General features: G+C 41.6%; 1 protein-coding gene across 1 annotated transcript in view; it reads right to left on the reverse strand.

Moving 5' to 3' along the window:
- The window catches only part of epha5 (EPH receptor A5), a 105,820-nt gene extending 84,938 nt beyond the window's left edge, over positions 1-20,882 (reverse strand). The window contains exons 1-3 of the mRNA XM_079582567.1: positions 20,619-20,882; positions 12,793-12,857; positions 1,706-2,420 (exon numbers count right to left, since the gene is read on the reverse strand). Of these exons, the coding sequence (XP_079438693.1) occupies positions 1,706-2,420; positions 12,793-12,857; positions 20,619-20,712 (874 nt within the window). The 5' untranslated portion in view covers positions 20,713-20,882. The remainder of the gene's footprint in view (positions 1-1,705; positions 2,421-12,792; positions 12,858-20,618) is intronic.
- Positions 20,883-27,306: the final 6,424 nt, after the last annotated feature.

The following is a 27,306-nucleotide window of genomic DNA, read 5'->3' on the forward strand; positions in this document are numbered from 1 at the left end:
AGGCGCGGGATAGAGAGGCACACAGGCAAACGTGGATGTGTACAAAGAGGTGGGGGAGGGGGGGTGCTCCCAGTCTCCCACATCATAAGTATGTGCAGAAAAAAATCACTGACAGGAGCAAAAGGAGAGGAATTGTATTTCTGCACGTGGATATTGTCGTAAGTTTAAACTGTAGAATTAGTTACAGTAAGTGGCTTTTTTTCTCCATAAAAATAGCTGAACAATGAGAAGATGGAGGCTCAGTCAGGGCAAATAATGTCCGTAGTGCATTTTGGAGTTCAATTGTTTTGCTGTAATGATGCAATTGTGCAAGTCCGTGTGCCTCTTTTCGATTCTGTGTATTAAATGTTGTGTGGGCAGTGAGTGACCACCATGTCTCGATGCCTGAGGTTCAGATCCTCGTCCTCCTGATGTATGGGCGGGTTCACTCGCTCATACATCATCAGGAGGACGAGGATCTGAACCTGGCATTTTCTTGGTCAGAGGCATTCAGCTATAAATCTGCCAATTGCTCGGCACAGTAAAGGTACTGCCTGAGTTCCTTCTATAGGAATGTTTTGAATTCATGGTTATATAAGATTTTGAATGCAAGAAATAGGGCCTAGTGAATCTGTAGTTTTACAACAACCAAGAATTCAAAATGCATTCCGTACATACAAGTGGCCGCTGTCGCTGATGGTGATCCAGGGGAAGCTATATATTTTTATTTTAATATACTAACTATCATGGAATTTCATATACCTATATCAGTACTCTACTCTGCAGTTTTACACACAGCCTTTTGTGCATACAAGATTTATTTAGACTTTTGGCTCCTAGCTAAAATCAAAACATCAAAATTTGACAATTGCTTGTGGCCTAATTAGGAGTAAAATATATTAAACCTATTCCTACATCAGCTAATAAATCAAGTCCAAACACAAGTTACTCTAACAAGGTTTACACCGGAGCAAAAAGCTGGGACTAAATCAGCACTAAACCATGTTCAAATGAGGACTAAACAAAAAAGAGGATGGAATTGGAGCTAACTCTGAGCTGTCACGATGTAGCTGTATGTGGATAAGAGCAGCACAAAGCAGGAGGAGCTAATGCCAGAAAACATTTTTCTTCTTAAGTCTTCTTATTCCACAAAAGTACGTGATTTTAAAGCTTCCATAAAACATGTACTACACGACTGAAATTGTCATGTTGGCCTCAACAGCTTCTGCTTTCTTCTTGTAGCTTCACAGTGACATCTGCTATTGCTATAAACATGATGCTCTCAGACACACAGAACAGAGACAATCAAGAGGCGCAGCAGGAGCTGTCAGTTAAAGATTTTTAAACATTTTTGGGAAGCAGCTAATCACCATTCAGCTGGTGGGTGTGGCAACACTGTCCTTTGGTTTGAAGCGGAGCTCCAAAGCTAGCTAATCAGAGGCTGCTTTCAAAAAGCAGAGCTTCGATGGGACATCCCATTGGGGACAGGGATATTACAGGGGAGACCACACTGAAACACCTGATTAACAACTGACATTCTCACAACATTGAACACACTCATAGTGGATGTATATTGTTAATACCAACATTGGCAAAGTAGATTTTATTAAGCAATTTTGCGAGTGAAATTTTGGGGAAGTTCAGTTTCCCTTGTCAATGAGAAGCCACTGCTACATGCATATGAAAAAGTAAATAAATCTGCATTTAAAGAAGGAAAACGTCTTACCGTGACACAATCCATTAAGCTCCTCGAATCCTGGCTGGCACACGCACTTCCCGATGGGCACTAGCCACTCCCCCTCTGTGCTGCAGTGCATCCTGGGAGGCTCATACAGTGGCAGAGAGTTATTGACGCAGTGTCCCACCACTTCCACCAGCTGCGAGGCCTCTGAACCGGGAATGGTGTCCGGAAACTCGGCCAAACTCTTCACCAAAAATGGACACCGCTTGTAGAACACCCTCACAGACACCAGGGCAATGCATGCACCCAAATCCTGGAACGCCAGGTAGAAGCCTTTCCGAGTTAGTGGGCCAAGGTCTCGAACTTCTGTGTTTAACTTCATCACGCGATCGCCCAGGTCCAGCTCTGTGAAGCTCTCATCGGCTGCGATCGTGTCTATCTTGATGTACCGACTTTCCTTCAGGGCCCAATCTTCTTCATCCGTGATCCCGACCCCATCTCGCAAAGCACCCTCCTCCTCATCGTCGCCGTTAGTTTCATAGTAGTACATGTTGAAAGTCTCCTTGCAGGTGCCCACCCCGCCCGGTAGGCTGTTGCAGTCTCTCAGAGTGAACTTGAGCTCTATGAAGACTCTGTGGGCGCCCTCCGTCAGGATCCAGTTGGTGTGCAGCCAGTTGTTTTGGTTTTGCTCCATCACACGACAGACCTGGTACGTGTGGATGGGAGCGTAGTCCTCGTCCACCTCGCCAATTTCTTCCCACTGCAGAAAGGAGAAAGAAAATAAAGAGTAAGATGTGGGGTTAAAGGAATATTTTGTCAAATCTTTTGCATCTGAAGGCTGCAGTTTCAATTATATTTATATATACACACAACGTAACCATAGTTTAAAGATCAAAGTGTAGTGAAAAGGCAAACAAATGCAACATAAAGATTTGTAAATGCTCATCACAAACTCAATTATGGAGTTTCTTACTTTGAAAAGGTCACTAATAACTAAACAAATGATGTCAATAATATATTTAATTCCCCACACTTTATCATGTTACTAATGTGACACATTTGATGAGTTGTCTTCCATGCATTTCCTGCATTCGAAATTAAAGCACTGCTAAGTAACTCCTGCCGCTAGAGGCCGTAAGCGCCACTGCAGGTGTCATAGCATGTTGCGTTTTTTTACTCATTAATTGTCCGTGAGAGCAAATACTACGCTGACAGAAAACACAAAGGGAGAGAGGGATATTGTACATCCAATTACACAATGGAGATCATTTTGTTCACTCAAACTTGGCTGTAAATACTGCTTAAGTGGTGCTAGCCCGCAGTTAGCTTTGCCCATTAGCTTCTCCTTTGTGATTCCATTGCAGGGGAAGCTGCAAGTTTGGTTTTCTGGCCAGAGACACTAGGGGGAGATGAAAGACCCCCCCCCCCCCCCCCCCAATCATCCCATTAACACTTGTATTAAATGATTTATTAAGGTAAACAATTGACTTAGTACTGTTTTCAATATGCACACACAATTGTTTCCCCTGAAAACAAATTGAGAACTTCAAATTTGCCAAAAAAGCACGTGCTATCAGTTTATATGTGTTACTGCTCACCTTTTTTTCATTCTTTTTTAATAGATTTAGATTTAGTCTTACAGCTACTTGGGTTTGAGTCCCGATACATTTCTGGATGTCTGTCCTTGCCCCCTTTCACCTTGAACTGCCCTATCTAATAAAGCCTATGGGCAAAACAAATAGCAGGACGGGCAGGATTCAATTACCATAACATGTAAGTACAGTCAACTCAAAATCCTCTTATTGTTGGGCTACCCACTCCACAACTATGCAGTTAGTAAGTGGCTATTCCAAGGTATTTTCAAAGTGAATGATCAAATAGAGAAAAAGTTGTTAGCAGAGTGCAGGAGAACAACTTCATTCCTCTAGTTGGCTTCACTTCTGCTAACACTCCCCAGTTCTTGCATTCTATCTGCCAGCGCATCATTGCAGGGAACATAGCACCTTTTACATTAAGAGGGAGTAAGACGTGGAGAAATCTGGCGAGAAGAGGCTCTGCAAAGACATTTTGGGAGGCTTAGCACTGGCGCGGAAGCTAGGAAAGGTGCTTGGGCGGATGTGCGGTTACAGATAGCAGAATAATCCCCTTCTCTTCCACCCTATTGCCTCCTACTGCAACAAGCACAAAGGAAACACCGTATTGTTAAGCAACATATTTGCATTTAGTGTGAACGAAGGGTGGTGTACCTGTCATAAGAAGAAAAGGATTATTGTGCTGTTCGGTTTGTGGGAGATACCAGCAGACACCGTGACACGTCTAAAATAAGCAAGTGTCCTTTTTTTTAAAAATCTGTGCAATATATGCAAATGCTGTAGCCAGGATAGTACAAGTGTTTCCGTGCTTGTATGTGAGGTAGACAGCAGCATTAATTCCCCCCGCAGGTCTCCCGGGATGTGGCTATTATCTGCATCACTAGCACTCTCCCATGGCTAATACAGACGCTTCATCATGTCACCGTAATATGGCCACAGGGAGCAGACTATGATCTGGTGTTATAGCTTAATAGCCCATATTAATCAATCCTTGCCGTAGCCGTTGTGCACAAGCTTGTGTCTTTGTCTCCTCTGCGCTTCTTTTCTCTTTCTTGTTCCCCATCTGTTTCTTTTCTCTCTGCCCCCTTTTCCACCCATTTGTCTCCGCGTTAGTTAAGACGCTTTTGTTTTTTGGGGGTTATCGCACAGTTTGGGATGCACTCGGGAATCAAAACTGCTTCGTCAACGGCTTAGGCTCTGTTTATTTGACTTTCTTTAGGTTTTGAACAAAGCTGAAGTTGGAGTCTGTTGCCACCTGGTTGCTAGAACTCTGAGAGATTTTTTTTTTTAAGTTCTGGCATCATCTAAATCAAACAGCATGGGGACACTTTGGGTTGTGTCATAGGTAATTACTGGTCTGGGAATCAAACCCAGGACTTTCTTTTTTAAATCAATCAAATTGGTTTGGTATTGTTGACCGAAGTGCTTCACAAAATGTCTACGGAACAAAAATATATAAACAAAGACAACACACAAGCAGCAGAGCACTAACATAGTATATAGTATATAGTCCACTGATCGGATGAACTATATAGAATTACATGCATTATGACATTTTCTCTGAGCGGTGATGGTTCCCAGACTTTACAGTGCAGCCCAGTGCAGACAGTAAGCCTCTTATTGGTTAGATCACACAGATCCAACAGCCTGCTCCAGCTTTATTCAGCTTAACCAGTGCACACCCACACACCATGACAGCTAACTTTCGACAGACGACTGTCTTTGCTTATGCATGGGACCAAATGGTGTGGAATACAGAACTTTGAGATGCACCGCGTAGGATTTCTGTAGTGTCATGCCAGAAGTTTACAACAGTTTGTCTTTTGGGTTTTCTTTTTCAAAAAGGCAGCAGCGTGCTGAAGTCATGATGAGAAACATAACTTATGTACATTGAGTTTATTTATTTATTTTTCAAATGTACACCTTTGAATGTACAACCAGAAATATAAAGACTAATGCAAAGATCACGAGCATTTCACAACATATTTGTAGGGGGTCTAAACAACAGAGGGTTTACAGCATACATGCTTAACCCCATTGAGATGTATAATGTTATTTACAATAATTATCTGTTTAATTGCAGTCTTTGCATTTTAAAGCAGCCTCACAGAATACTTCATGGCATTACTTTTACGTGGTTATTTGTTTCTCTGTTTTGATGTTTGGTGCAGCCCTGTGAGGCAACTCATGTTGTGATTTGGACTATACAAAGTACTGCCAGCAGTTATTTGGCTTAACGCAAAAAAATGTGACTGTGTGGGGAATTGTAAGGAGAAAAAAGTTAGTGTCATCTGATTGTATGGAATGTGTGAAGTGACCTTTATAGTTGGAGTCAGGAGTAGAACAATGGGTCAACATGGCAGCTTTCCTAGAACTGCAAGCAATTTAAATGCCTCTTTCTTGGAAAGTTAGACATGGTAATATATGCTAGCTTTACAGGTTACAGAAAGAGTATGAAGTATAGGAAATGTCAAAGTACAAAATGAATGAAGGTCAAGTCCACTTACAACCTTGTGCCACATGACGATGCTTGGTTAGAGGCTGAGGGTGTCATTTATCAAGACAGGTGCTCAATAGCAAGTCCAAGTAGGAAAATATTTGTGGGCATTTTGCACCTAATTAATCTACTGAAATGGCCTGTAGTTTTAGGGCCCTGAATCTGATCTGTCATTGAGAGAATGCTGCTTGAGTAAAGAATGCTTAAATGACTCGTCTGCTGATCCACTGTTGAGCAAGAGCGTGGTAAATTACCCCCAGAGTGCATAAACATACTGAATACAAGCTCTTTTGCCTGCTGTTATGCATGAATGGATGTGAAGTTGGTTGGCGAGCAGACCTGTTTCAGCTTTCAATATGTCAGCCGTCTGTTATATAATTTGCACTTGTCACGGAAAAAGGCATATTACCACATGTGCGAATGTTCAGAAATGTCAGAGCACTATCTATAAGCAGCCAAGACTGAAAGACTATTATGCATCAGGTTTTCAAGAAACAAGATTCTCGTGTCTTTACCTTGTTGAACTCAGTACAATACAGTTATTTTTCCATATGAATTTTCAAGCCTTTATCACAGAACTCCACAGTAATATTGTCCTGTATGTACTGTGTGTAGCATTTCACTGTTGTGGAACAGAGTTAAAGAATGAAAGATAAACAATGTAGGTAACAAGGAAACAGAAATGAAAGGGAGAAGAGGTATACTGTAGGTAAAGGGAGGAAAGACGTAGAGTTACATAGCGAGTGCTGCAGTCTCCGTATAGCCCTACATTTGTCAGCGCCGTCAGTGCACCCCCTGTGGCTCGGCTGAGTGCCCTCCTGGCACTAAGTCTGTAAAGCTGTCTCCAACTGATTATTACCAGCCATTACCGCTGACCGACGTGACACTACCATCCAACACACACTCACCTACACCTTTTTCCTGTATCCATATTGTTTGACCTTTATTTAACCGGGATGAAACACATTGGGATTAAATATCTCTTTTTTACATGTTTCCAATCCAACCCAGACTATTAGTTTCCCTGTGTCCTCTATTCTGTAACTATCCAGAATCGTCTCCCAACCTAGAAAACTGGTGTGGACTACTTTCTTTGATAGCTTTCATCACCAAGCGTTCCTCACTCTCCCTCCCCCTTTTGTTCACCCCCATGTCCTTGATTTTGACTGTTAGACTTATAGAAGCAAAGACACTGGTGCTAAGCAATCCAGTATGGGAACAAGAGTGCTACAAAAGCAAAAAATAAATACATTTGATTTGCTTAAGCGCTACTTAAAGCAGCAGTGAGTAACTTGTTAAGCTTAATAGATCCTTTCCGTTGTCCCTGTGGGGGTAATACAAGTGTTGATGGGATGATTGGAGGGTCTTTCATCTCCCCCTGGTGTCTCTGGCCAGAAAACCACAATTGCCACTTTCCTGCCACCGGGTCGGAGGCCCCAATACACACTAATGCAATCACGATGAAGAATCGGGCAAAGCTATATGACACTCAACAAACTCCAAATACTTTATTTAATTAAAAATGTATTGATTATACTCTTAGGGATCACGGCTAATCCTTCGACTAATAAACCGTGTGTCTCTTTCATTATGATACACGTTGGCCAGAGACAAATAACTTACCCAAAGCTGAAGATTGCAAAGTCAAAAACCTCACTGACCGCGAAAACTCTGTCAAACTATACATTTCAATCCACTTAGCTGACTTTTTTTCATCTCGGTGACTCAAGGTCGTCTGTCAAACTTTGTAGCTATTTGAACGCTTTAAGTTGAGTTTGCGCGGTTCAAAGCACAGGGAATCTGCAGGGGATCCAAATGTAAAGGGGGGAAGTATAACGATTGTGAGATGAAAGCAGAGACGGATGACAGAGAGAGAATGAGGAGTTAGACAAATGTTCCGGGACCAAGAGAGACGGGAATGGCGCCGATGTTGGGGATGAGAGAGGAGCGAGTTGTGACAGTGATGGGCAGGATGAGAAGGGGAATGTAAACAAACCATTTGGAACATGTTTCCCCAGAACAAAACAACCTGAAGCATCGCGGAGATTGAATAGGGAAGCAAGAAGGGTTGGGTAAGTCTTTTTTTTTTATTGAATCGAGGTCCAGTGGCTTTTACAGGAAGCTCCAGACTCATAGCCGAGGTAGAGTACTGCATTTGTATTACAGAATGTACTTATCTTTACAATGGTTGAACTTCATTGTAATTCAACAGCAATCATATCATCCAAAATCAACTGGTTTGATCTTTAAACAGCAAATAACCAGTGGTGGGACTCGATTAAAAAATGTTGAATTGAGTTAATTACAGGTCTGTAATTAATTAATCGCAATTAACCGCTTTTTATTCGAAAACCAAAAACTATTTTTTTGCACCTAAATTATTAAATAATTAGATAAAAACATGAGTTCAACAACAAATGTGTTTATTATTGTTAATCTGCAGTTATTCAAGTAACAGAGGCAAAGTGCATTTATAGCTATTTAGCTTTCAAGGAACTCGGATCACTCATGTAACTTATAGAGTTCATTAAACAGTAATAATGATGCCACATTTATATAAAAGTAAAAAATAAATAAAGCAAAAGGCGGCTTTAAGTGTTTAACAATTGCTTTTATCAGAAATCAAAGTGCCATTTCTTATACTGACAAGGGCTAGGGTTATTTGGGCTCAGAGTGGGCTGGCTGGAGCGTTTGTTTGAGGCTAACGCTAACATTAGCATCGAGGACGTCTCTGTGTTTGAGGCTAACGCTAACATTAGCATCGAGGACGTCTCTGTGTTTGAGGCTAACGCTAGCATTAGCATCGAGGACGTCTCTGTGTTTGAGGCTAACGCTAGCATTAGCATCGAGGACGTCTCTGTGTTTGAGGCTAACGCTAGCATTAGCATCGAGGACGTCTCTGTGTTTGAGGCTAACGCTAGCATTAGCATCGAGGACGTCTCTATGTTTGGCCCATGTTTCGCATTGAGGTGATATTTTAGACTCGTAACTGCGGTGGAAGGAGAATTCTTTTTTGCACAACCTGCACACAGCAGTACAGCTGTCTATCGTCCCATTAGGACGTTTTAAAAACAAAACTGAGTCCCCAACGGGCCGAGTGAAGCGTCTCCGTCCATTGCTGTTGTGGGCGGATGTGCGTCAGATATACGGGCGTACCAGAAACACACAAATAGAAAGGTTCCGGCTTGGGGGGAAAAGTCCCACCCCTACAAATTACATAACACAACACAACATGGTAAGACATAACTTTACCTTGTGAGGGAAGACACTACTGAATCTAGCCTATGTTTTGAGAAAGTCTGATCCAAAAAAGCAAGCCCAATAGCAGGCGTGTAGACTCAATTACTCACAGTATTTCCCTTTAGAACTTGCATGTGCCATCTTACAAACTACAGAAATGTGTTTGATCACGTTTTATGAACATTCATTGACTGTCCCAAATCAATCAATAAATAAAAAAATATAGAAATTGGATTTACTTACTTACTGACAGAATTGTATAAGGATAACGCAAATGCTAGTTTAATATCTATATTTTGAAGTTTTACTCTTTTTCCCCCTCGGGATCTTCCTTTTTGGCTTTTTATTGTCTCTCGTTTTACTCGTTAACCATTGTCAAATTCACACTTTAAATATCCTTCTCTCCTTTTAACATGTCAATTATCGTGTCTCCCTGGTATTCCAACAATAAGGAATGAGGTAGTTAAAACATAATACATGCACACTTTGGCTGCAATATCTACCAAGCCCAGACACTGGAATTCTTCATTCTCTGCAGTAACAATGAGCTGGCTGGTCTGAGGATGTTGCAAGTGAGAATTTTAATAGCCACATAACGACAGCATCTCCTATTTAAAAATGTAATAATAGACTTTTCATTTGAGCGTTTGGCGCGTTGAATGGAAATTTGTCATCTAAATTAGCTGTAAGCTGCAACAACAGTTAATCAGACACAAGGTCGTAATGGGGACTCTTACAGTGTCCTATCAAATCCTTTTATTCTCGAATGCCTTATTTATGCAGCTGCGACGCCCCACGCTCACGCCATAATCACGTCTTCATTAATATGATTGCACATATGACTGCTTTTGTCAGCACTATCTCCCCATCTCTACATACAAACACAATGGGAACTGATTTGAATACACTACGCTGGAAAAAAAAAAAAAAAAAAGCGCCATGGTCAGCACAAACGGTCCGGTGTGTGCATATTTGCATATTTGCCAGCACAAGTTGTTACTGCCCCACATTTTTCCATGTGCATCAAATGGATCTGCAAATGAAAAATCTGCTGCCAGTGTGTCATCGGCTTCCTAGAGGTCAGGAGATTCTTATTTTCTGATAGGAATGAAGCAAATTAGATTGCATCAATGATTTGTCTTAAAGGGCCCAGTTATGCAAATTGTACTGTATATTTATGCATGTTTGAGGAATCCTGTCTCCTCCTGAAGATCGCAACAACTGTCCCCCAATCTTTCTATTTGAGATCCTGACATTTCGACTAGACTTGTTCTGATCATTTAACTTCTCAAGTTGCCACCACAACAAAGTATTTTATGGGTATTCTTTTGTTTTTGCTCTCATTTTCATGAGGTGAACTCAAAGTCATACAACCTTTTTTCTACATACACAATAGACCCATTTCTTTCAAATATTGTTCACAAATCTGTCCAAATTTGTGTTAGTGAGCACTTAGTCACAAGTGACACAAAATTTGAAAATGCATATGCTATAAATCTTATTCTGCTGAAAAATGTGTGGGTATGATTTCCCTTTCACTTTGAATGCATCATCAGGGCAGCGTGTGATGGGGAGTGAGGGGCTTGAGTCCGGAGCAGCTCACTACTGACACATACTGACAAGAAGCATCTTACCTAGAGAATATCTTAAAGGGACATTTCAGGATTTTTGACTTAAGGCCTCATTTCCTAATTATCCAGAATGTTGTTGATTTCTGGAGATTATTTTTATTTTTAATTCATGCAGTCCTTATATTTGAAGAGTTTAGTGGTGCTAGGCTAGTGCTAGGCTAGTGCATGTCTATGGTAACTAGTAGCCTGCATTAAAGCACAGTGCACCTGAGGCAAATCACATTAACACCAGACTACCGATATAAATGTCTGTGTTGACTGAATAGTTATTCAAATTTAACCATTTTGCATTTAAAAAACGTATATATTTGAGCAGCATCAGCTTCCTGGTTTTAAGCTACGCAGCCGGGGAGTGATCTGCTTTCCGGATCTACAGTAGTTTGTTTACCTGCGGCCGGCATTACTACAAGTGGAATTTACAAAGGAGCTTTCTACAAATCAGATATGGCAACGTTTGGAGGATTACCCCATGATTTTGAGGAGGTTTTTAATGCAGGCTACTAGTTACCATAGACATGCGCTAGCCTAGCACTAGCCTAGCATTACTAAACTCTTCAAATATAAGGACTGCATGAATTAAAACAAAAAAATATCTTCAGAAATCAACAACACTCTGGATAACTAGGAAATGAGGCCCTGTGTCAAAAATCCTGAAATATCCCTTTAAGGAAGATTCTGAACAAAGCATTACGTACTGGAGGTCCACTTTTTGAAGGACCAAACCGTATGTCATCTCTTAGTTAATTAGCTGTCAACTTGAGGAAAACGACGCCATTTAATTTTTGGGAAAGAAAGTAATATATTCCACAATGACTTTCAATATCTTATTCATGAATTCAATTTAGCTCGATAATGAACTGGGACTTCCTGGATCTGCACCAACCTTTAACCTTGATAAAACAAATCGGGGCCCGTGCACTTGACCACAGGAGTCATTTATCATGGACACAGAGTAAGTTAAAGTGCCCTCTGCAGCGCCGAACGACAGCTTGGTATTACAAAAGAGGAGGGTTATGAAATGAGTTATGCATGCAAATTGTGAAACACTGCGCACCCACACTCGAGTGTTCTAAGACTTGTCCAAAGAAAGAATTTGAATACCATGTAGGCCTTTATTCAGTTCTTAGAGTGAAGGTTTTTTAAGCATCCTTATTGTTATTGACCTTTTGTATTATTTGATTTTTTTATACTTTCCTGATTAGTAGGTTGCCCTGGATGTACTTCCTTCCTTGAGAATTTCGAAAACTTTTGTTCTTAAAGGGATATTTCAGGATTTTTGACATAGGGCCTCATTCCCTAGTTATCCAGAATGTTGCTGATTTCTGGAGATATTTTTTTTTGCAATTCAAGCAGTTCTTATGTTTGTCTGCATTTCTACGGTATCAGCTAGCCTACATTAATAACAGTCTGACCCGCTCCACAGAGCACCTGAGGAAAATCACTTATAACACCAGACTAACCATATAAATGTCTGTGTCGATAGAATCATTTTAACCATTTTGCATGTAAAATAACTTATATTTGAGCAGCATCAGCTTCGTGCGGCGGAGTGATCTGCTAGAAAATAGTCCCTCAAAATGCGATCATTCATGTGATGCAAGGTCAGTTATATTCCAAAAAATATTCTATCGACACAGACATTTATATGGTTAGTCTGGTGTTATAAGTGATTCGCCTCAGGTGCTCTGTGGAGTGAGTCAGACTGTTTTTAATTCAGGCTAGCTGATACCATAGAAATGCAGTAGCCTTGCACTAGCCTAGCGCCACGAAACTCTTCAAATATAAGAACATCATGAATTACAAAAAAAAATATCTCCAGAAATCAGCAACACTCTGGATAACTAGGAAATGAGGCCCTATGTCAAAAATCCTGAAATATCCCTTTAAAGGGACTATACGGGGTTTAAAAATGTTAAAATTATGCAATTTCCACCCCCTACATGTTCCAGCAATGTCCTAATGTGTAGAATGAGCTCAGAAATGTTCACCACAACTGCCTCTAAAATCCTGCACTGTCACTTAGAAAGGTGTTCATTCGGGTCCGAAGTGCCGCCATGCACGCGCTTGAGTATAAAATGGCTAACTTGCATCTAGCTGCTTTAAAACGTGCTATAGAAATAAAGTTGGAAGTTGGAAGACTTGGCTAATGCGGCGTGTATTACATGAACTTACCCCATTCTTTGGATAGGCCACCCATCCGGGGTCTCCCATCACAGATCGCGAGTCCAGGAGGTTCACTGTAAGAAGAAGAAAAAAATCACACAAATGAACACTTAAATAAAGAGAAATGCAGGGCAACATAACGCTGGGACGAGTTTTGGACCATACATGTCCTATACATCCATCCATCTTCTTCCATTTGTCCGTTGCCGGGTTGTGAAATCACATTGCACCAGCCCCTTATGGCTCCTCCTGCAGGTGGTGGGTCCACAGAAGGACGGCCTCACGATTAACCGGGCCTGTTGGTCTCTCATAAGGGTCTTCTGAACCGCTCTTTGTCTGACCCGTCACCAAAGACCAGTTTGCCATGGGAGACCCTACCAGGGGTATGAAGCCCCCGACAACAGAGCCCCCAGGATCATTCGGGCGCTCAAACCCCTCTACCACGTTAAGGTGGCGGTTCCAGGAGGGGCCATACATGTCCTGTTATGTCTTAAAAATATATGCAGTATATATGTAAGCTTTACAACAATGAATGCACCTGAAACAATAAATCACAAATAATCTGTATTGACATTTACGTTTAGATGCTTTCACTTCATATTTCCTGTTAAATCCATCCGCTTATGTCATCCAGTGACATTTGGACATCGTTTTACAAAATCTTCCATAACTGTCTTCCTTGACAACACTTCTGTTTGTCGCCGATTTTGTTTAGGAGACGATCTCTCCAGTAAACAATTCTGTCCCTGTCGCGGTATAAAGAGCTCTGACCGATCCACGACAGGCCAGTGCTCTCAGTTTGATGGCTAAAGGCTGCCAAGTTCAATAACGCGAGCGGAGCACCTCTCACGACGCGCTTCTGCCTCTGCTCGCACTGGTGACACTACAGGCTTTTTCTGCACCATTATGCCTGACAGCGACAACAATAAACTCATCCATTTACAGGCCAGTGCTCTCAGTGTAGGCGCTTAGGCCGATTGTTAAAAATATAATAATGTATGCCACAGTTATCTGGCATTCACACGCAACTTTCCCAAACATATATGTATTTCTTTGCACAAATCTTGGGGAAGAGAAAGTATGTCCAGTATATCCCATTGAAATATGACCTTTCTCAAATTTGAATCAAAAAGTAAAAATGTAAAAAACACACAAGTAAAAAGAAACATGTGATGCTCCACAGAGAAAGTCACCAAAACAACATCACAAAGGAACTTACGTAATAATAAATCAACATGGTTATAAACTCGAACAGGACCTTTGTCAGGGCCAGAGTTCACTTGGTTTTATCTTATCAGCAGTGCTGGTAATTGGAGGCAAACAATAAAAGGGAAAGTTAAAGAAGAAGAGGGACTGTGTACATTTTAAATGGTTAGCTATGGTTCCCAATACATTTCTAACATCCCAGTTCTTCACATGTATGAGTTCAAGTGTTTCACATCCTTCAGGGAGCAACACTGCCACGGTAATGTAAACAACAGCAACTTTCCTGTAGCTCAGTATTAATAAAAAGGCTTTACAATTAGACGTACAGCACACAAGATACTTTTTTTCCCGCAAATCTCTGCTTTGACAATATCACTTTTAGTGGCAACAGAAATTAGACCCAACTGGGGAGTTATGGAGCCCAAACTGTAACCAACAATAAAAATCTGATTACGAGCATTGTTGTCTTCATGAGCTGCAGTCAAAGTAGTACTCAATACTCATCAATGCAAAAGTCATAAGAAGTTGAATCTGAATACTAAGTGAATATTAGTAGCTGTTTGAATTACAATGTAGGGATGTCAGAGTCGTCTAGCCTTGTTTTGAACAGAACTTACAAACTTACTAACTTACAAAAACGTACAAAAAAAATTTGGTTGATCATTTTCTAAATAATTGGCAGCGATCTCGACATAGAGGGAACTTGAAGTATAAAAGAAAGGTCCAAGGGGTGCACGAGACAGAAAGGTTTGGGAACCCCTTACACAGAACTAAACAATTATACCAAATACAATATTGATAACAGTATTAATAATTATTTTTTGTGCACATCAAATTTCATAAGCCCTACATATGCTTGGTCCAAATGTTTATACCTTAGCACGGTTGATTATTAAGCAATATACCTAATCACAGGATACTGTCTTTTACCTAAAATCTCCATCAAGGGTCATATTGTGGATTTTTCCCCTGCTCACAGAAAGCTATGACACAGTATATAAAGACAATGGTTTTCCGCAGTAATTGTATGTCCATAATCAAAACTTGTGCAAAGTGACTATTTCATATACTCAATTTCCTATACGGTTAGGGCTGTCACGATAACATATTTGGAGTTCGATATATTGAGGCAGGAAAGTATTGCGAAAAACGATATTATTGACTCTAATGATTCTAGATACTGTCAACTCTCAGCCATAAAAATGACAGTAATCCTAAAATACCACACAAGCCGTAATACATATGAAATATAATGAAACTCAATTTGCTTCAGTTAAAAATCAAAGTTTTACAAAGAAAACATAGGGGGCAATGCCAATAAATGTACAGACGATAAATATCAAGCCCAAAAATGTATCATTTATCTTTCATTTACTGAACTATAAGTCGAAATATAGTAAATATCGTGACAGCCCTATATATGGTGCTTTATACACTTAACTTTAGGCCATTGTTTCCAAAATTGTGGCAGGGGTACGCTGAATGACTTCAGAGGTATGTGTGAAAAGAGATATGGGATGTAAATTTAGACACAAAAATCAATATGAATAAGAGTAAATAATACTATCAAGTACAAACAAATGTTTGATTTCTTTAATTTATAAATGTGTTTTATTGTTCTCCTCAGACAAGCCCAAATGTTTAAAATGTGAGGTGCATTTTTAATTCAAAACAATGAATTAAATGGAAACAATCATTTTCTTTGAGGTGTGCAGGATTCACAGACATCAAGTCCGTCGGAGTAAAGGATACACAACTAGTCGTCCAAAACCTCACCGAGAACACGGCCGCAAAACGTTTGGGAACCACCGCAAATAACATTTCAAAAGACAAATATCAAACGTGGAAAGTTACAATTTGCGACAGTCGACCAACCAACATGGAAATAAAACAACACAAGCTCATCTACCAAACACAATGGCGTATAGAGCCAGATAAGTCAGGTGCACCGTCTCCATCCACAGCTCCCCCCTCCCCTTTAACAGTCTCATTGTCTACCCGGAATAATAAAAGACGTTCCTAGGAGGAGATTAGACAGCTAATTAGGCCATAAAGCACAGATAAGTGAAGCTGAACTAGATCACACGGGATACCAACCTCCTTCACTCGCGCTCTCTCCAAGGATCGGACCGCGGACAAGTTAGAGCCTGACTTTCAATCATCGCATTAAGACGTATTATTCAGGAGAAGAAAAGGACTATAATGACGCCGAGGATGGGAGTAAAGTATTTTTTCTCAAGCTCCATCTTGAGTGAAGCAAGGAGAGCCTGCCCTTGTGTTTTGGTGAAGACGAGCACGCTATGGGCTGAGCATCGGCCCTAAAAATCCTTCGTCGAGCCAAAACACGCCCGGAGCAGCAATTAGTCGGCTAAAATGGAGCGTGGCATGGCACTGACAAAACCTCTAAAAACTACAACTCGTAAGATATATGAGGGCTCATGCTGTAACTGTTGATACATTGAAGAACTAGTAATAACATGGCGTTTTTTGAGTGCGGCAAAGGGAGATTGAATGACACAAAACGCCACTCCAGTCCAGATATGTTTAGGTTTTTAGGCTTGATTTACGGAACCTTTAAAACGCATGCTTTGTCTCCGAATCCTGCGCACTTTAGCCATTTCACAGCTCTAACAGGATTAGGGGGCAGCTTGACCCAACTGTCCCCGTAATAAAATCCTGCCGTGGAAGCCTGAACCTCGTGCTCCTGTAACCCGCGTCTTCACAACATAAAGCATGTCATTTCCGAGGTCCCTCTTTAGTCCCATTCAATCCATTCGTACCACATGCTAGCTGATTATAGACCTGACATGATTCGCTCCGGGCCTCGTGGTCTTCTGCACTCACACAAACTGCGAGCGTTCATTTAGTGTCATTTATCCAACGCGCCGAGTATACAATCATTCTGTCGACGAAAAAAAAAAAACAACAAATGGGTTTTGAAGTGAAGTCTTCGTCGCCGCCATTAATGATCAAGCGCAACAACGAACGCTAAAGCCAATACGGGACATCTGGCGTGGTGGTGATGTGCATGAAGCTGATGTATTTTGTATGAGAGAGGACAAGCTCGAGGAGAAGGGATTCGTCAAATGTATGTTGTCGGCAAGATCTCCACAAAATGGCGATGTAGGGATGGACGCTTTTTATCATCATCACAAAGCAAAGCAGAACTAACTTGTTTGCTTTAATAAATCCTTTTCATGCAAGTGTTAATGGGATGATTCAGCTCCCCTTGGTGTCTCTGGCCAGAAAGCACACTTGTAACTTTCCCCGCACCGGGTCGGAGGCGCAATACGCACTGATGGAATCACGAGGAAGAAGCTAATAGGGCAAACGGGCAAAGCTAACTGCGGGCTAGCGCCACTTTAGCAGTGTTTACAGCCAAGTTTGAGGGACAAAAATGATCTCCATGGACAATTAATGAGTAAAAAAATAAACAACACCTGCTATGACACCTGCAGTGGTGCGTATGGCCTCTAGGGGCATGAGTTACTTAGGTCTGCTTTAAGTCCTCTGTCACTACAACCACAAAACTCCACCTGGGTCTTCCTCTTGGCCACTCCACTCTCCATTGCTAAATCATGCGTCCTCCTCTGCTCCCTGAACCCTGACTGTTCCACCTTATTCACACATGTTCTGTCTTGCTGAGATATGACTGTTAGCTGTGCCTCCAAAAAAGATGAGAAATGGGTCAATGGTTTCAATTACAATGGCCCAACATGAGAATAAAGGCTGGCTTAATTAATTATAGGCTTCTGTCCCCTCTGCAATTATCAGAGCAAGAGTGCCATTTTTATTCCAAGCAGTTTCATTGTATCTAATGGCAGTGATTTTTGTTAGAAAGTCATGGGTTTCAAATCAAATCGTGAGGTTTGCATTTAAGTCATTCTAGTATTGATGAGTCTTTTGCGAACATACTATCTTGACTTTTTTATATTGGTGGGCTGGGATTGACAAACAAGAATATGGTCAAAATGATAGGCCCAATTAGTTTCTCATAAAGCATGTTGGTCCGCTGAAAGGACAAAAATGCCCATAAACATGGATTGATATGGCGGTGTGGCACACAGATCTAGCAAACAATGATCAGGAAAAACATTTGTAGATTGTTTGCGTGGAGATGTCTGTCCTTCTGTGGAGATGTATTTTTTTTCTCCATCTGAACATGACATCATCAAAAGTTGTCTGGGTAATATGCTATGGGCAATCATTTCATTGGTAGGGTCTAACTCTTTAAAAACTCCTGATGAAAATAAAATAGCATGTCATTGTAATACTTTGCATGATTCACATCCATGTATTGAAGCCCTAATGGAAACGTCACACACACAGCTGCTGACACAGCTTTGTTTGTAATGCATGTCATGGCCTAACTTAGGATAATTGGCCTCATGAGGAACAGATTTTTTGCTTAATTCAGGTCAATAGAGCTTTGAAGAAATTCTTAGTTCTGACATTTACGTTTGTTGGTAAATGTAAGTAGTTTAGATAGTTTACTTTAGAGATTGTTTTAGAGATATATAGTTTAGACTATCTTTGCCAATCAGACGTGACTTCTCAGTATGTTCTATTATAACTTACCATTTATACATATGTTATAAACAGCATATTCATTATTACACAAACGAATGAATCCGTGTTCTGCTTGACTTTTTTCATTACACATTTTATTAACCATTTATGAACATACACTGAGAGCATATTCATCATCATTTGACAAGAGGGAGCAAATTACTTTAAAGTGACAAGGACCAAAATGGGAGTTCTGGGAGACCTGAATTAGCCTCCGGACCACCAATTGGCGATCAATCACCCATAATGTCATTAGAATTGGAAAATTGAATTACTTGACCTATGACTGCCAAAAAAAAAAACAAATTAAAAAGTGCATGCTTCTTCAAATTCTTCCTAATGCGGTGCTCACTGCCGGGCAACTTTCATTGTCTCCGTACATGCTGGCGTGCACTAAAAGCCGGCCCTAAAGATCTCACCCTGGTTCAGACCTGGAAGTCACCCACTGGAATGTTTGTGTGTGAATCCAAACTTTACGGATCAATCTGTCAAGTAAAGAAAGGGCAGGTTGACAAATCTTTCCTCTGCTCTGTGCGGCATTGTCTAATAGCCACAGCGTTCATCTTTGGATAATAAAATGCTGGGGTGTGGACAAAGGGCCACGTCTGTTGAATGGGCTTTATCGTAAACCTAAATATTTTATACAGATGTAGCTTTATGGTGTTTCCCCACATGCAGCCCATACTGGCTCATATAAAACCACCCAGTTCAGAGTCAACATTAAAATGGATAACTGATCAACCAATTGTGAAGTAAACAGAAATCTTATGGTGAGACTTCATTCCTCATCACCACTGATTTCAAATCACTGTGTGAGAAATAGTTCACTCTGATGGATATCTGCATTGCTCTCCAACTATTCAGGAGGATCTTTACTCTACTTCTATCAAAAGTTTGCTATGACATCAATATAAAAAAAAAAACCTACTAACATCTGTCTTGTACTAAAAATTATAATTCAAAGCATGTTTTAACTGTCATGTCTGTTCCACGTAACAGGGCGGCAACTTCTGGCATTTGAAATTAAATGTAACATTAATACACCTGTCAACCTCAAAGTGTGAGTTGGAGGGAAGGTAATCTTATTTGTGCAGTACTTTTAACATGATGACACAAGTCACCCACAGCGCTTCAGCCTATAAGGGGTTTTGTACACCCCATACTGGGTGATTGTGAAGCCGCTGTTGCCTTCGGGGAGTCTGATATAAGCACAGCCAACAGACCTCTGACCACCAATCATGAGCTCTGATGAGATTGGGCATTCACAAGGTCATATAGTCTATAACAAGTTGAGTGAGACTGTCTGCTACGCCGAATCTCTTTTTTAAACGTGTATATAATTTAGTTGTTACGCTGAACTCACTTTGTCACATGAATCAAACACAATTTAGTACTTTTGTCTGTCTTCTTGGCCAAACAAAGAAATACATGTTTAAACTATTTCACATTTTCAACATAAGATTGATCTCCTTTTTGTTCCATTTTAAACATGGAATCAAGAGAAAATATCAACAGATTTATTTTTCAAGAGGATTCAAGACTGCATCACCTCTCTACATTAATGACAATAGCGTATATGCTATGTGGAGACAAAAGAGTGCATCCGATCACAAAACCATGCGCACCCTCCACAGGAGGAGTGCTTTTGGATGACATTATGGGTTTTACGCAGCGTGTTTAAAATGCGGTTTTATCACATTAACCTCAAACTATTCGCCTTCGATGAAAGAGTATCTGAACGCTCCACCAAAAGACATTCAACACTCGATTGCAGCGCATTGCGCGTCCGTCTGCGCATCCAAGTCCTTGGAGAACTGGCGGCTTTATGGACAGACGTGCTGCGTTTAAAAGTGATGTTTCTTTTTCTCTTTACATTTTGCCAGACGTGAGACACGAATGCCACACACATCCCCTTGGTTTTAAAGGCGTGCGTCTTGGCCAAATAAGCCTCTCGCTCCCACCGGTCCCATTGAGAGAACCACAGTAAGAACCTCTGGCCCTCAAAAGCGCAATCTGTCATTGAAAGCCTATTAGTGCCATCCCCAGTGCGCGTGTCTCACCTTCATTCGCGGGGATGCCCCATGCCCCAAGCACTGTCAGACTCCAAATCCACGACACGAGTCCAACGCTGCAACTCCACGAGCGGGAACACATGGTGCCTCGGAGCACACAGCACCAGTCAACGGCGGGCAGGGGTGTCCAAAAGAGCGGAGATTCGGCTCAGCGCAGAGCGGTCTGCCGTGGTGCCATGTGTATTGCGGTCGGTGCGCACGGAGAGACAAGCGCTCATGGTATGCTGCGCGGGTACAGCACAGAATGAGCCGCTCTGGATTTGGGGAGGCGTTCTGCGCGCCACGGGGCGGGGTCATTCGAGGAGACTGTCCAATCAGAGAGCCTCCACAGGTGAAGCCCACTCTCGGCCCGTCAAGTCTCGTTTGTCCAAAAGAAAAGGCCATTGCTCCTGAGTTTTATGTGTAATGTCATTATCGCGCGGTGGCCATTAAAGAGCCGCGCGTTTCATGTCTGCGCCAGGGAGACGGGCTAATTGGATTTGTGACAGAGTGCCCTGCGCCTGTCAATGAAAAGCTGTTTCCAGATGCCACGCACCGCAATTAACTCCTGTCTCACAGCTGTTTGCTCCCGTGGGCATCAGATTATGGAGAAATGTACATTATTGCATTTCTTCCCATGCTGGTTTATACTTAACCTGTATGAGCTACAACAATACATTAGCTTTTACTTAGACCTTAAAAGGAAGGTGCAGTATTTGCAAATTACTGTGTGACAGGTTGCAAATAGATACTCAGAGCCTTGTAAGATGACGATGACAGGAAAATGAGGGGGTGAAACACACTATAATAATCAGCACAGGATTTTGGTGCTGAAGATCTTTCATCTGTCCGCTTCTTTAAAGGAATAGGCCACCGTTTTTACATACTGAGATATGTTCTTACCTTAGCTTTGACGAGTTCTTTAGGACCTGTCTGGTCTTCACCCGTGCCTTCAATCACGTTAACGCAGCGCAGACGGAGCCTCTCCTCCTTTCCACTAGGAAACAGGTAAAGATAGAAGCTACCAAGCTCTTCCACGTTTTCCCTATTTAAATATGGTTACGTGAAGTGTTCCACTACAAAGTATAATTACACAAAATTAAACAATGTGGATTTTCTAAGTGGATAAAAGGGGGGACTATATTGTAAGGCGTAATAATATCAGGAGTAGTTGGAAAATCCGCGCAGTAATCCTCACTTTACTGTGCGGATGCCAAATTACTCCTGGTATTATTACGCCTTACTGTTAATTACGCCTTATTGTTTAATTTTGTGTAATTATACTTTGTAGTGGAACACTTCAAACGTGGAAGAGCTTGGTAGCTTCTATCTTGACCAGTTTTGGAGCTATAGTGGAGAGCGGGAGAGGCTAAATGCTAACACCGTCTACGCTGTGTTTACGTGATTGAAGGCACGGGGGAAGATCAGACAGGTCCTAAAGAACTCGTCAAAGCTAAGGTAAGAACATATCTCAGTATGTAAAAACGGTGGCCTATTCCTTTAAATTTTAAAGTATTATTGATCATAAACTACAGATTTCTTCAGCTTTGATTGTGCGTGAAATGGTTCACCTCTGTGTGGGTGTGCAGCTCTGACTAAAAATGCGAATGCAAAATGCTCAAGGAAAAGTCTAAAATAACATCTTGGCACAAAGTGAAATGCACTTTTTTTTTTCTCCAAAGGTGACCACTGGGCCGTTTGCCCAGGATCTCTGTTCAGTGTTATTTTTGAGTGTGTGAAATAATTTTAGACCCACACCCCCAGCACAATCTGGCACTAGACACAGAGCCAATCTGCACACATGAGCTGTGAAAGGTAATTTTAAAAACGGGCCCTGTTAAATATGGATCCTACTCTATTATATTCTTTAACATGCTTTATATTGACACAACGCCTTGTAAAACAGTTCGGTAAATGCTTGCACAGCACTTGGCCTTTCATTACCCATTTGATTGCTTTATTAGGCGTGTGACAGAGGGCACTGACGCAGTGTGTCCCGGCTTTAAACCTGATTAGGCAACAACAACACTGCAAAACAAAACACACACCCGTTTGTTCTTAATTTAGCAAAGTCATGATCAGAGCAATTCTGGAGCCATTTATTCCACTGTATTTTACATGAAGAAACCGTACTAAAAGTCACATTATGATAAAATAGAACCATTACAAATTGAAAATGTCACTTTTCTATATGATTTTTATCATTATTAGAACTTCTCCTCCTGTAGTTTCAATCTATATTTGCCAGTGCTGTATGGACAAAACGGCACAAGGAAGGACCAAAGTGTGAGTGAGAACAGACTGTACAGAGAAGACCTAAGGCATCTTTCTACTGGAGCGCTCCACTGCAGAAGGGGATGGTTCTGCAGTTGTCGGGGGTAATCCTTAGAGACACATGTATTTCCACTGTGCATTAAAAGGAGATTCAAATATTATAGTGAGTTTATGTGAATGTGCTGAACTTCTCTGAATAAGAAGACGATCCTGGAGAGTAGAGTGGAGCATTTTATTGCAGGAGTTGCTGTCAGACAATAAACCATTCAAATGTGCGAGATAAAGAGCTGTAAAGTTTCCTTCGGGGACTCCTTATTTGTCTTGGATTTATTGGTGTTTGGCCTAGAACAGACATGCTGATGTGTGCTCTGTGTAATCTTCAACTTCATACATGGCACAGTAAGAGAACCGCATGAACCACAATAACGATATGAAGCCACACAGAAAACAGACGATGATTAAAACCTGTTTCAGATTTACCTTCCAAAGCAACAGCTTCATTATAGAAATAAAAAAAATACTCTGATCAAATATTCCACCAATGGCCGCCAATCCCCCCACCGGCAGTTAGCAGCTATGGGATGGCACATAGCTCCTAATTGCCGGTGAGTTAGCACCAGAGGTCCCTATGCTAAAGTGGCTATGATAGTTAGCGGCTCCTTTCCTTAAGTCCTTCCTAACTGACAGCCCAATTTGGATGTTTCTTTTCATGGCGGACACTGACGCACATCCGGCTTGGCGTTAGACCTCTTACCAATTTTCGCTTTTCAGATGGGGGACACGCCTCACTCGACTGCATTCTTGCAAGCACTAGCGCACCGTTTGCCTGTAAGATATCACAGTAATCTGCACTAATGCTGTTGTTGCGGCAGGCGGAAGATCTGGCCCATGCTGTTCCAAAATCATTTTGTAATATTGCTAAAGGGCCATGCACACCATGACGCTGTGACGCACTCTGAAAAAGCCGTCTCTATTATTTTCTATGAGAGAACACACAACAAGGTGCGCTTGACCCTGTGTCACGATTCAGATTTGCTGAATTCAGCCGTGGCACCGTGGAGGCAAAACACAGACTTTCTACCCTCCTGCAGAGGCACAGACAGGGCTGTGGCCTGTGACAGACAAAGAGACCACTGCAAACTTTGTTTGGAGGGACGAGAGGAACAAGAGAAAGCATCGTCAGAACTCATGCAACAGTCTGGGCAGGTAACATGTTTGCTCTCTCCCATGCAACAGTGACATACATGTTTTATTTGTTCATGTTAAATGGCTGTACCACATGTTTACAGCACTGCTTGGTTTGAGAAAACCCTTTTGAAGTGTTGTGCGTGTGTGTTGACACGCGTCAGACGACGTGCTGCGGCACGCTGCGTTCTGCTGTGCGCTGGCCTTAATACATCTAAATGTCCTCTTCTAAAATGTCATTGTTTAGGGCTGTGGTGTGTTTGAGTGGAGTTTACGCATCACTGCTCTTGAAAGGCTTTCACACACGCTGGAGGAGATGAAGCTACGGGAACCAACAAAGTGTAAGATGTGTTTGAGAGTATGATCAAATTAAAAAACATCAACGCCCTCTTTAAAATAGTGCAATAAAAATGCACTTCATCAGTAAAGATGTGTTGGTCTTTATCTTTTTGTGCAGCTGATCAACCACTGCAGCCATGAGTGGGAATTGTCATATTTAAATAAATCTTTTTTTTTTTTTTGTTGTTGACGGCAAACACTTTGATAGTAAGTAATTATAATATGTTTGATCATCTAAGAGTGTAAACAGAATTGTCTACCTGCCTTTCCCTCATCTCCACAGATGTGTCACAGTTCCTCAACGCGTCTGCTCATGACAGTGGGAGGAGACACGGCCAGGAAGGGTTATAGGTCACTGACACATCCTGATGCTCTCGCGAAAAAACACATGAGCCAAAACTAATTTCATCATAGTATTCCCTTAAAATAATGAGATTCTTCACAGTTCTATCTACAGCAGTTACATGTATCTCAAGGGGTCAGTGCATTTGTGCAGAGCTGAGTTTTGCAGATGTACAGTACATGTGAGTCCAAATAACAAGAGAAGGCTCGGTGCACATCTGTTCCACTCTTGTGGCCCGTGCAACATGATAGGAGTATTTGGAGAGGCACTGCAACATTATACATTACTCACACCAGAATGGACTTAAATCACACACAAAACGGCAAGTCAAGTACATCGCCCAAAGAAATAACCAAGCTCTGATCAACAGACCAACGCATTCAAGGTTATTGCTGCATAATGTATAATGCATGTAATATTTAAAAGGACTAAATGCTGTGAATAAGTCAAAATTACTGCCTTCAGCTTCTGGGCTATAGCTGCCTCTGGGGAGCAATGGCCACGAGCTGTAAATGAGGTCTACATACCCCCGCAAACCGCAACACACACACCCCTCCCCACAATGCGCACGCTTCACCCCCCCCTTCCAAAAATAATCAGCTTTGGGGGCTTCTCCAGCTGGCATCAAATGCTGCGAGGAACGCCGGGCTTTGCCGAAATTCCGTGACAAAATTGAGACATGGGGTTGTTGCTCGTGAGGAGAAAGAATAGACGCATGGTTTACATTCCACTACAACGTGCAATTATCGGACAAGCATGGCATTGCAGCTATTTCTTGTAATAACATGCCTAATTAGAGGGAATAATCAGCGGAAGTGCATAGGTCTGCAGTAGGAACATCAAGCTTAAACTGTGTAGTGTATTTCAATGCATACAAGAAAAATGAAATGGCTAAAATGAGCTCAAATGTAAGTGGAAAAACGGTGACATCATCCACATTGTTGGATAAATATAAACCTCTTTATGTCATTGTAAGAGCCTGGAGCACTTTGCCTTTATATCAGCTGTGAATTTTCATGTGTTGGAAAGGCCATGGGCGCAAAAAAGCAGCCTGATCTGCCCACTTAGCCCCCCTGGCGATTGTGGTGATCTATATTTGGAGACTAACTTGAGCACCGTGTTTATTATTCGTAACTAAGCTTGTTTATCAGGAGTCAAATTGTTTTTTGCAAAGTACAGCAGGGATTTTGGGCTGTGATTAAAACATCTTTCACCCACTTTCATTGTTTACCCTCAACTTCATTAGCTCTCGGAAGAAAAAAAAAAAAGAAAAAAAAAGTTTGAACCGCATTCACTTCAAGCTCCATTTCAAATGCAGTGGCCTTTTTGTGACCCCGAAATGTGGAGCTCTTGTTTTTTTAGGCGTATTGAGAAGAGAGCACACACAAACACACTGGTGCACACACTGCAGTAACACACACTCAGCCCCTGGGCATGGTTAAGCCCTGCTTAGCAGCTCAGTGAGGCTGCCAGGCTCTGCGCCTCATATTCCACTGTTTTGGCTGCTCCCTTCTGCACGCTGCTCCAAATCCTACTGCTCGCTTTTCACACATTTATCTCCACGCTCAGGACCTGCACCAGTTAGACGCTAAGTCCGGGACAACTTATTTAAGAGCAGCCCACTGAGATAAAGAGTACTGGGAATGTGTTTCAGGAGGTGGCGAGAGGATGTTCCAGTACAAACCAGGGAAAAAGTCAAGTTTAAGTACAATGCTTGCTTTCTTATTTCTCAGATTCGAGGCAAAGAAATACACTAAGAATAGTTGGTGGAAGGAAATTTAAACAATCCAACCTTTAACCTCTTAACCCCTACCTGAACTGGGCACTTCTCTTCACATTACCCAAATCTAAAGGCAAAAAAGACTTAAGAGTGATGAAAAAGCAACAAAAAAGTGACAAAAACATGACAAAAAAGCAACAAAAAAGTGATTAAAAAGACGAGAGCGCAAAAAAAAAAACACTTCCAAAATGTGACAAAAAAACAACAACAAAAAACCCACAAAAAAGGTGACATACAATGAAAAAGTGACCAAAACACGACAAAAACGTCTTTGATCAGTTGTGAAGGCTTTCAAATGAGGCGTCACGTAAGTCTGTAAGCTCCAGTCTAGAAGATTTTAGATTTGGGTAAAGCCGAACTGGAGAAAATGTGCTCGGTAAAGGCGAGGAGCAAGAGGTTAAGGGTTTTTGGCCCATAGGCTTTGTTAGAAAGGGCAGCTCAGGGTGAAAGGGGTGACGAGTGCGGAGAGACATTCGTCTTCTTGTCGAGGACTCAAACCCACAATGCTGAGGTCGAAACAGTGTTGCACGTGTTTGGGATCAGCCCTAACCCACTGAACCACCATGTGCAACTTCAACTAAATCAAGTTCCGTTCCCATGTGTAACGTGGATGACTCTGCGTTGTGTTATTTAGTAACGGTCAGGAGACGGGGTTGTTTTACAAGGGTTCTTTATCTGTGCAACAGACAAAAACGGCTGGTCAGCCTTGAACCTGGAACACCAACACTCATAGCACCTCGGCTGCGCATTGACAGAATGGTAAAATAAATACAATA

The sequence above is a fragment of the Gobius niger genome (assembly GCF_951799975.1).
Source record: "Gobius niger genome assembly, chromosome: 2".
NCBI classification, from domain to species: domain Eukaryota; kingdom Metazoa; phylum Chordata; class Actinopteri; order Gobiiformes; family Gobiidae; genus Gobius; species Gobius niger.